General features: G+C 40.5%; 1 protein-coding gene across 1 annotated transcript in view; it reads left to right on the top strand.

Annotated features, from left to right (window-relative positions):
• Positions 1-9,806, top strand: part of LOC103171634 (glutamate decarboxylase 1-like) — a 38,870-nt gene extending 29,064 nt beyond the window's left edge. Inside the window, exons 12-15 of the mRNA XM_042346614.1 lie at positions 2,191-2,340; positions 5,922-6,029; positions 8,944-9,033; positions 9,624-9,806. Of these exons, the coding sequence (XP_042202548.1) occupies positions 2,191-2,340; positions 5,922-6,029; positions 8,944-9,033; positions 9,624-9,797 (522 nt within the window). The 3' untranslated portion in view covers positions 9,798-9,806. The remainder of the gene's footprint in view (positions 1-2,190; positions 2,341-5,921; positions 6,030-8,943; positions 9,034-9,623) is intronic.
• Positions 9,807-10,984: the final 1,178 nt, after the last annotated feature.

Below are 10,984 nucleotides of genomic sequence, written 5' to 3' on the forward strand. Positions count from 1 at the left end.
ATTAAATCTCCCCTCAACTTTCTCGGCTCCAAGGAGAACAATCCCAGCCTCTTTAATCTCCGGTATCATTCTTGTAAATTGTCTCTGCACCCTCTCCAAGGCCCTGACATCCTTCCTAACATGTGATGCCCAGAATTGGACACAATACTCCAGCTGAGGCCTATCCAATGATTTATAAAGATTTAGCATAACTTCTCTGGTTTTGTACTCTGTACCTCTATTTATAAAGCCAAGGATTGCATGTGCTTTTTTAACAGCTTTGTCAACTTGTCGTGCCACCTTCAAAGATTTGCTTATGTGCTCAGGTCTTCCGTTCCTCCACCCCCTTGAAAGTTGTATCATTTATTTTATATTGCCTATCCTCATTCCTCCTCCCAAAATGCATCATTTTACACTTCTCTGCAATAAATTTCATCTGCCACGTCTGCCCATTTCACCAGACTGTCTATGTCCCACTGCAGTCTGCTGCCAACCTCCTCGCTGTTTACTATGATTACAGGCTTCGTGTCATCTGCAAACTTTAAAATTTTGCTCCCTATACCCAATCCAGGCCATTAATATATGTTAAAAAGAGCAGAGGTCCTAATATCAACCCCTGGGGGATACCACTGTCTACCTCCTTTCAGTCTGAAAAATAACAGTTCAGCACTACCTTTCTGTCTCCCAGCCAATTTCAGAACCATGCTGCCACTGTTCCTTTAATCCCAAGCACTTCAATTTTGCTAACAAGTCTATTATGTGGCACTTTATCAAATGGCTTTTGACGTCTTCCTCCCAAATTTGATATATTTTATAAATTTGGTCCTGTGTCATTATAAGTAACACAAGTATTATTTATTTACTTATTTTGCCATTTTTCTCATTCATTTTTCTCTCACTGCTCCACCTCTCCTGAAGTCATTTTGATTTATTTTTCCTATCAATGAGGTAAAGTGCTCTCCTGTTTCTTGCCAACATTCACAATGTGACATTGTGGAGTCCTGAAGCTCAGTGGTTAGAGCACTCGTTTTGCAAGCGAGAGATCTGGGTTCGATTATCCCCGGCAGAATGAAATCTTGGACAAGTTTCCTTACTGCACACGCCTGATCATAATCCCTCAAGAACAAAAAACAACAATAAATTGGTCACTTCAATCCACAACTGTTTGTGGGACACTGCTGTGCGCAATTGGCTGCCGCATTTCGCCCACAAATATAGTCAATTCACTTTACAGTTTATTCTGTGAAGCTCTTTGAGACGTCGAGAAGACATGAAAAGCGCTATATCAAATGCAAGGATTATTATAATGTGTACCTGACAGGCCAATCAACTATGTGGAACATCATGGTGTTTATTTCTGTCCTTACCCGATGTTCACACGCACATCTTCCAGCAGAATTCTTCATAGTGATTGGAAATATGGAAGCTGGTTGATTTCCCTATCCATAATGCAGACACTCAGGCCAATTGTTATTATTAATATCTCAGGATACAGTAAATAGTTTCGGACATGACATGTCATGCGACTGCCAGGATGGTGGAAGGTGAACTGGATGGACCTTGTCTTCTTTCGTCTAGCAATTCTATGTTCTTATGTAGCCCCAACTGCTGCTCAGACTGAGACCAGCTGAGTCAGCACAGACTGCCATTCTACAGCGATCTAGCATCTGGTGGTGTAACAGACCATCAGGGGAGCTGTACTAATGCAATTTTATAGACATAATCACATTTTATGTTTAAAACACAATGTTATTGATAAGTTAAAATTGCATTCCTGCTGTTATGAGCCCATAAGTTCACATCAACAAATTCATTGAAAGGAGTGGACTAAGTGCAAGCTAACCAGACCGTAGCCTGTCACAAAGCTTGATTAAGCCTTGTTTTACACTGAATAGATATTAATAGTAATAAGCGAAAACAGAGACATAGTAGACCGGTGGTAATAGAAATGTTTTTTCTTTAAATTATGTTTAATGTTTTTCATTTAACTTTGGTTTCATTGGTGTACAGTTTCTATTGCATAAGTGGGGTTATTCTGCATTCTATATATGTTTACTGTTCCACTTACCCTCACCCCTCTCTAATCTCAACCCACAGCTCGGGTGCAAATCCCTCATTGTCCAGCGACTCGGGATGTCCTCTCGACTTGATAAGCACTCTATAAATGCAATTTTGTTGTTGTTCATTTTATAATCCTATGATTTTTGACAGGGTCTACTTCAGGGTTGTAATAAAATGTCTGCAGAGTACCTGTTTCAAACTGACAAGCAATATAACATGTCGTATGACACAGGGGATAAAACAATTCAGTGCGGCCGTCACGTGGATGTCTTCAAGTTCTGGCTGATGTGGAAAGCAAAGGTAACAAAGAGAGAATAGCCCAAAATGAACAGGATCGTGTTTGTTGAATTGTTTTCTATGAACAAAACTGAAATGCCATACTCAGGTCTTGACCAATACCATTTTCTTCCATCTCCAGAATATCACCATGGCTCTGTCACATTGAGGTTTGACTTCTCCAATGATCTTGTCACTCTCTTCTCTAGCTCCATACTGCACAAGCTACAGCTCATCAAAATCTCTGCAGTTCACATCCTCTCTGACCAACAGACTGTGCATATTATCCCCATCCTCAAAGGTCCTTTGTCTCCCACTATCCCTGAAGATTAACTTTAAGATACTCATCTAGAGCTTTAAGTCTCTTCACAGTCTTGCCCTTTCTTAGCTAGAACTTCTCATCTTGTGCTATTCTTGCAAATATGCTCTCTGACTCATTCCTCATTCCCTCCAAGTCACCATTGGTAACCAAGTCTTCAGCCATTATGTCTCGGTTCTCTGGAATTCTTCCAAAGTGCTTTCACATTGCTGTTCTCTCCCTTCCTTCAAAATCTTTTTACCTTTCAGCACTCTGAGACGCTACACCCACGTGAAGGGCGCTTTATAAATACGAGTTATTTTTGTGGTTATTGTTTAGTTAACACCCTTAACTTCTACTTCCTCTCCGCCCTTCGTGATGGTACTTGTTATTTAACTAAAGTGCTTCATGATATTAATCCTACCCGAAAGGTATTATATAAGTTCACATCATTGTCATTGTAAAGATCTTTGACTTTCATAGCGCATTAATCTTCCTTGAAATCATTGCTTTAATAATTGCGCAAAGATTCAACATTGCAATGTGGCAGAAATCTCATTTGCATGTTAGCAGCATAGAACAGGAACAGACCATTTGGCCCTTTGAGACTGCTTCACTATATTTCAGATCATGACAGCTCTTTAAATTTTTAAACTTGTTTCCTTATTCTCTTTCTCCATTTCCCATGAAAGGTTCTGGCAGCATCAACCTCCATGGTTGCACACTACAACTCATCAAGCTAGTCAGGAACCTAGGTGTCTTGTTCGACCCTCAATTGTCTTTTCTTCCCCGCATCCGAGCCATGACCTGCTCTGACTTCTCTCACCTCCGTAACATCTCCGCCACTACCTCACCCCTCAGGCCACTGAAACTCTTGTTCATGCCTTAATCACCTCCAGGCTCGACTATGAAAATGCTCTGCTTGTTGGTCTTCCCAACTCCCCCCTCCACAGGCTCCAGAACTCTGCAGACCGTATCCTCTCCCGCACCAAACTCCGTGACCCCATCTCCCCCATTCTCACCTGACTCCATTGGCTCCCTATGCTTCAGAGGATCCAGTTCAAGATCCTGGTCCTCACCTACAAAGTCCTCCATGGCCTCGCCCCTCCCTACCTCTGTGACATCCTAACCCCCTATCAACCCGCCCACTCCCTCCGCTCAGCCGGCTCTGGCCTGCTCCACGTCCCCCGACCCATCCACCCCACCATTGGCGGGAGAGCTTTCAGCCACTCTGACCCCAATCTCTGGAATTCCATTCCCTAGTCACTCCGGTTCGCCCCCTCCTTAGCCTACTTCAAGTCCCGCCTCAAGATCCTCCTCTTTGACCATGCTATCGGCCACCCCCGTTCCCCTCCCCTCTCTTCTCCCCCCTGACCCCAGCTCGGGTCTGAAATGCTGTACACCATCCAGCGCCTTGGGACGTCCTCCCGACGTGAAAGGCGCTATACAAATGTAATCTTGTTGTTGTTATACTGGGAAGCGAGTAAATGTGGAAACAGCCCTGGATTTCAGGGGAGCAAGAGAGTTGAATTTTGCAGAGAGACAATCGTTTAGCAGCTTAATGGCTGCATCAGGATTGCTGCAGTTGGAAGGCAGTGGGAGAAGAGGTCTGAGGGAAAAAGGGCATTTGTTAGGGACTGGAGTCGGGGGGAAGCTTTTGCTAATGATGAAAAAAAATGATGGAGGTCTTGGAGGAGGGGATGCGGGAGGAGAGGGAGATAAGGAAATGGTCAGAAGATGGCCTTATCTGTGATGGACAGTTTGGAGATATCAATGCCAAGAATGATCATGAGATTGAGGGGGAGGCCACAGTTGTGGGTTGGGGAGTTTATATGGAGGATTAGATTTATGGAGGAGAGGAGGGCAGCAAAGTCAAAGGAGCCACATCGGTTTGGGCGAGTGATGTGCTGGAAAGTGTAGCCGGGGGGAAGGCGTTGATCAGGGGGATGGAGCAACGGGGGACTGACAGGTTTTGGAGGACTCAGAGGTGAGAACGCTACTCATCACATCATTAAAAAATTTGGTTAAGGTCTAATTGAGTCACAGATTTATCTTTGTGTTTTAGATTTACGTTAGAATGCAAATGTCCGCCATGTTAACTGTGATCAATATCTGCCAAATCAAAATACAATTAAGACAGGTGTCCTCTTGGAGATGGACAAATAACTAGCCTGAGAAATCCAAATAAGCATCCCAGAGTTTGCTATCAGCTTTATTTTATGGTGTGTGTCAAGGAGTAGCTACTGAGTACATTCATCAGCAGAAGGTTGTGACAGAGAATTTACACCAAATCACTATACTGGACTTTGGGATGTTCAATATTTAAACACAGGTTTAGTTTGCAAATTTTTAGTCAGCTGATAAACCATTCCATATTCAAGAAACAAGGAAAAAGGAATTAATAATAATAATAATCCTTGCATTTGACATAGCACTTTTCACGTCTTCTCGACGTCTCAAAGTGCTTCACAGAATATCTGTGAAGTGAATTGACTGTATATTTGTGGGCGAAATGCGTCAGCCAATTGCGCACAGCAATGTTCCACAAACAGTCGTGGATTGAAAATGACCAATTTATTATTGTTTTTTTTTTGGAGGGATTATTATTAGGCGTGTGGAGTAAGGAAACTTGCCCAAGGTTTCGCCCTGACTGGGATTGAACCCAGGTGTCTCGCTTGTAAGGCGAGTGCTCTAACCACTGAGCTACAAGAGGTAAAGTTTGCGATATTCCAAAACTCTGCATACATATATATTATATATATATATGTGGGGGACGTGAATCAGATCGGAGCCTGCTGAGCAGAGGGAGAGGGCAGGTTTGTAAGGGGTTAGGAGGTCGCAGAGGTAGGGGGGAGCAAGGCCATGGAGGGCTTTGACGGTAAGGACCAGGATCTTGAACTGCATGTTCTGTGTGATGAGAAGCCATAGGAGTTGGACGAGGGTGGAGTTGATAGGGACACGGAGTCTGGTGCAGGAGAGGACATGGGCTGCAGAGTTCTGGATGATCTGCAAAAGAGTTTGCATAGTCAAACGCGAATGTTATGAATGCGTGTATGAGGGTCTCGACGGCCTTTGGTGTGAGACAGTGGTGGAGCCAAGCGATGTTGCAGAGGTGGTATTGAATACCAGAAGACTAAACCCAGTGTGATTCATGAGCATTGTACTTCAGTGAGTCACTGGATGTGCGGTATAAATACAGCATGCAATTAGTGAGCTATATACAAGTTTATTTGAATTATTACCAGGTTAGAAGATGTCATGTGTTATGTCTGTTGATCATTTATCTTTCTTGCTATACACCTTTTAGGGCACGCTGGGGTTTGAGAAACAAATCAACAGATGTCTGGAACTTGCAGATTATCTCCACAGCAAACTCAAATGCAGAGCTGACTTTAAACTAGTCTTTGAAGAAAAGGTAGGTTTCTGAGCTGTCTGTAAGTGATCGAATGTATTGTGACATTGGCTTTTCTCCTTTGGTGAACTGGGTTTTGACGTAGTTCAGAAACAGAGAGACAGAAGTCCAAAATGTGCACTACCTTTGCTCTAAAACATTCATCTTAATATTTAAGAAAATGCAGAATTTTAAAAAATGTTAGAACTGCAGAAAAACAGCTTGTAATTTAAGGTTGAATTTTATGAAAATAATCCGTAATCTTACTTTTGAAAGCAATAGTCTACGTCTAATATCACGAGGGATTTCTTGGCCTCAGTGGGTGGGCAGATTCATCTTCTCAATTCTCATTGCTTTTTTTCTGGAAGTGGTAACTACTGGAAGTCTACCCAATGTGTGACATCAGGCTTAATTCTCTGAGGTCAGATTTCAGCCCATTTCAGTTCTGATCCAGTCTCATTTGAAATTACAAGTAGGGTATCAGGCTGATCTGCAATAATGAAATGAGCTGTGGATTTGTTCCAGATTCTGCTGAGCATGAATTCACAAGCAGTATCGCTTTCGTGTCATACTTTTATCAGAATACAGAGTTTGGAGGGCGAGGTTTGTCAGGTGCAGTAGAGATGTGCTTGCTCTTGTTAAACCGTCCAAATATATACGAGCAGGCAAAGCTCGTATAAACTCTGACAGTCAATGATCCTTATGCCAAGCACATCCTCGGGAACTGAGCTGTTGGTCTAATAAAAGAATAACTCTATTCTTCTCATTATGTTGCGTTGGTTCTCACCAATTCACGTATGTGCAAATTTTATTTACGTTTTCATACTAAGTGGCTTTTGCTTCTCTCCTAACCCTGTTGGTGTGACAGTAGGGACCTATTTCAAAGGCGACTCAACCAAGTCAGAGTCACACACAGACAGGTATTCCCAGTTAACCCCAATGCCCAGTAACTGGAATGTCTAATCAGAGTCTGCTCGCACTAGTAGACCTCCGATGTTGACAACTACCCTCTGAAATGCTTGCTCCTTTTCTTGTTTAGAATATTACATAGACTCGAGGATACATTCGGTAGAAACAACAGTTCTTTATTTAAACCTAGCAACCCTAGGCTACCTTGCATATGTGGAACACAACAATGGAAGGAATACAATAATTGGATAAAATATAATATTCACAAATAACTATAACAACTGGCAGCACAATAATAATAATAATAATAATAATAATCCTTTCATTTGATATAGCACTTTTCACATCGGGAGGACGTCCCAAAGCGCTTCACAGAACACACTGTAAAGTGAATTGACTGTATATTTGTGGGCGAACGCAGCAGCCAATTGCGCACAGCAATGTCCCACAAACAGTCGTAGATTGAAAAAGACCAATTTTTATTATTGTTTTTGGTTTTGGTGGGATTATTATTAGGTGTATGGAGTAAGGAAACTTGCCCAAGGTTTCGCCCTGCCTGGAATTGAACTCAGGTCTCTTGCTTGCAAAGCGAGTGCTCTAACCACTGAGCTACAGGACTCCACAATGCTACATTAGTAAAAGAACATGAAACCAACCCTGACTGTACAGTAGTCCTGTACACATCAATACGTACCAGATGACAACCATTAGTTAGTAACCACGAGGGGTGCTGAGCAATGCTTTATATAGGTGTGTGGCTCTGCCCATCGTACGATGCAAATGCGAGAGTGTTTTCCAACGCTCGCGCCCACATGTTATTATACTCTGCAAGCTGCTTGTTTGTGTTTGTTAGCTGACTGTCAATCAAGCATCTATTGGATCTATCACTTTGCTGTAAACTCGTGCAACCTGCTTGCTAACTCTGTGCTGCAAGCAGCTTCTGCAACTTGGAATCTAAAGTTATATATACATATTATTTACACATTATAAAAGACTGTAAGAAATGGTCGTCATCTGGTACGTATTGATGTATACAGGACTACTGTTCAGTCAGGGTTGGTTTCATGTTCTTTTACTAATGTAGCATTGTGCTGCCAGTTGTTATAGTTATGTGTGAATATTATATTTTATCCCATTATTGTTTACACCATGACATTGTGTAGTTTACTTTTTTTATTTCATCACTATATTGTTCAACAAATGAAAAATAGCTTCCTGTACAGTAATGCTAGGGTGTCCTTTGCCCTTTCTCAAGACTTTCTTTTTAAGCAGTCTTTTTGACACAACGTTCAGCAGATTTAAAATGTTCTCATTGGTTTGCACATGCTATTGCATCAAAACGCATTACTGTGGAAGTACTTCATTCCCCCACTCTGATGATTGTGAATAGGAACGTAATCATAATAACAATAATAATCCTTGCATTTGATATAGCCTTATCCCGTTGAGATGTTTCAAAATGTTTCACAAAATATAATGTAAAGTGAATTGACTGTATATTTTGTCTGTACATAGAAGACTGAAAAAGAATACTGTGGTTTGTCTGGTAGGTCCCAATTTCAAACCATTTCTCTTCTGATACAAACTCATGAGAAGGATTGGGATATCTTGAATTAGGTCATGGGGAGGACTATTCCTGTAATTTCTTCACCGGATAGTGCCCTAAAAATAATTTTAAAAGTAAGCATTTGTTAAAATATGTATAGCTGCTAGGTCTTAAAATCTAGGTTTCTTGTTATATTAAAATCTAGTGTGTCTCTAGTTCAATCCTGAAAATAATACAAAGAGAAGTCATTTCTTCAGAACTTAAGGGCTGTTCAGATCCAAACCTATCTCAGAGAACCAAAATGACCACTTTTTTTGTCCTTGTGATTAGTATCACTCGTGAGAATTATTACATTGAATACTATATTTTCCCCAATAGGTCCCAAAACAGATCCCAGTTTACCAAGATATTGAAACTAATTAGGGTCTTTTGCCACAATTGTGCATAATAACATCAGTTTATGCCTTTTTTCCTGTTACTCAGCCAGAACACACCAATGTGTGCTTCTGGTACATTCCACCGAGCCTCCGAGGAATGCCAGAAAATACAGAAAGGAACAAGAAACTTCATCAGGTACCATTGTTCATTATATATGTATTATATATATATATTACATATATATAGTAAAGAGCTCTGAGACGTCGTCAGCGTGGAGGGCGCTATATAAATCCAAGTTGTTGTTGTAGTCTCCAGCTAATGATTTCTGGCCTTGAGTATTCAATGGTTTGTAATATCCTGTGAGACAGATAGGAACCGCTAGGAACTATATGCCTTCCCATGGCAACACCTTTGATCTGAAGGAAGTGTTTGGAGTTGAAATATATTAGGTGACAAGTTCAGCCACATGGTGCTGGTGAATGAAGATTGTTTACATTGTTAATCAAGGAAGAATCGATGGGCATGGTGACCATCTTGGTAAGGAACAGAGTGAGGAGGAACTGCACCTCCATGCTGATGAGAAACCTGTTGGCGAAATCTTCCTCTGACCCCCATGACTGCATGGATTATTCACAACAACAACAATTTATTTAGAATGGGAGGCATGGAGACATTTGAAAGTTAAAGCAAGAACCTTAAATTCAATCATTTTAAGTCAGTTCTCCATCTCCATAATTCTGCTGGTGTTAACTTCATATTTAACTTGTCCTTTTGTCATTCTTCAGATTGCTCCAAAGATTAAAGCACAGATGATGGACACAGGGCTGACGATGGTTGGTTACCAACCTCAAGGAGATCGGGTGAATTTCTTCCGAATGGTCATTTCTAATCCAGCTACAAACAAGTCTGATGTCGACTTCCTTATTGACGAAATCGTAAGACTTGGAGAGGATTTATAAGTTTTATGAATGCAGAAAAATACAGTTCATTTGTTTATTAACAAACCAGTTAACAAACTTAGGGTGATTATCTTTTGTCTTTATTACATACACTTTCATTCTAATCAATTCTATTTTGGGTCATTTGTTTCATGTGAAATGGGTTATGTAAATAATTCAATAATTATGGTGAGGATGTATCGATGTATGCAGAATAGAATATTCTACTTCATTTGCAAAAACAGTAGGAGTGGTATAACCTTTTTGGTTTCCAATAAAATAAATGCATAAATTAAGGCCATCAATTTCTTGATGGCATAAATCAAGATATATTCAATCAAGAAACAATTATTTTGTTGGCCGACCGAAAAGGACAGTGTTGAGAAGAAGCAGTCAGCTCTTGTGACCATAAAACAAGGAAAGAATGATTCTTTGATCTACATGCAGATTCCAACTTTCCATCTCGAGTTTGGAAAGTTGGATGCTGCATGTAGATCAAAGAGCTATTCTTTACTTGTTTTAAAAAAACATATATGAGGAATTGCTTGAACTGCTTGAACAGAAATAAATGACAGGATTTTATGCACTTTCTATTTTATTTTTCAATTTATATTTTTTGATTCTTTCATTTTGCCAATATCAACTTCAAGTAAATGTTAATCTAATCTAAGGTGTGCAAAGGTTATAGCAATCAGCTTTAAGGCTTGGTTTATAAAATCTGCTTCATGGGAAATTATTATTGATACAAAAGAGAATTGCACTGGTGCCTAGCTTTGAAGAATTCTGTATCTGAACTAATAAACGTTAAGAAAAGCTAAAAAGGTTCATTCCTGGTGAATAATGCGTAACTTTGAATTAATAATTATTTGTATTTCATGTCAGGATCTCAAAGCACCTCAGAGCACTTTACAGGATTTTACTGTAAATTTCATTTACTGAGTATTTTGTGGCAAACACAGCAGCTAATTTGCAAGCAACAATGTCCCACAAACATCAATTATCAATTGTATCTATGGGATTGTTGGCCAAGACACCAAGAGAAACTCCCTTCACTGTTTGAATAGTGCCATGGGATCTTGAACATCCACCTGAACCGGCAGATAGAACATCAATTTAATATTTAATCCGAAGGATGGCACCTCCAAAAATGCAGCAGGCCCGGCATTGCTTTGGAATATCACTATAGCCATTTGACTCAGAAGCAAGAG

The sequence above is a fragment of the Callorhinchus milii genome, unplaced genomic scaffold (genome assembly GCF_018977255.1).
Source record: "Callorhinchus milii isolate IMCB2004 unplaced genomic scaffold, IMCB_Cmil_1.0 Scaffold2, whole genome shotgun sequence".
Taxonomy (NCBI): domain Eukaryota; kingdom Metazoa; phylum Chordata; class Chondrichthyes; order Chimaeriformes; family Callorhinchidae; genus Callorhinchus; species Callorhinchus milii.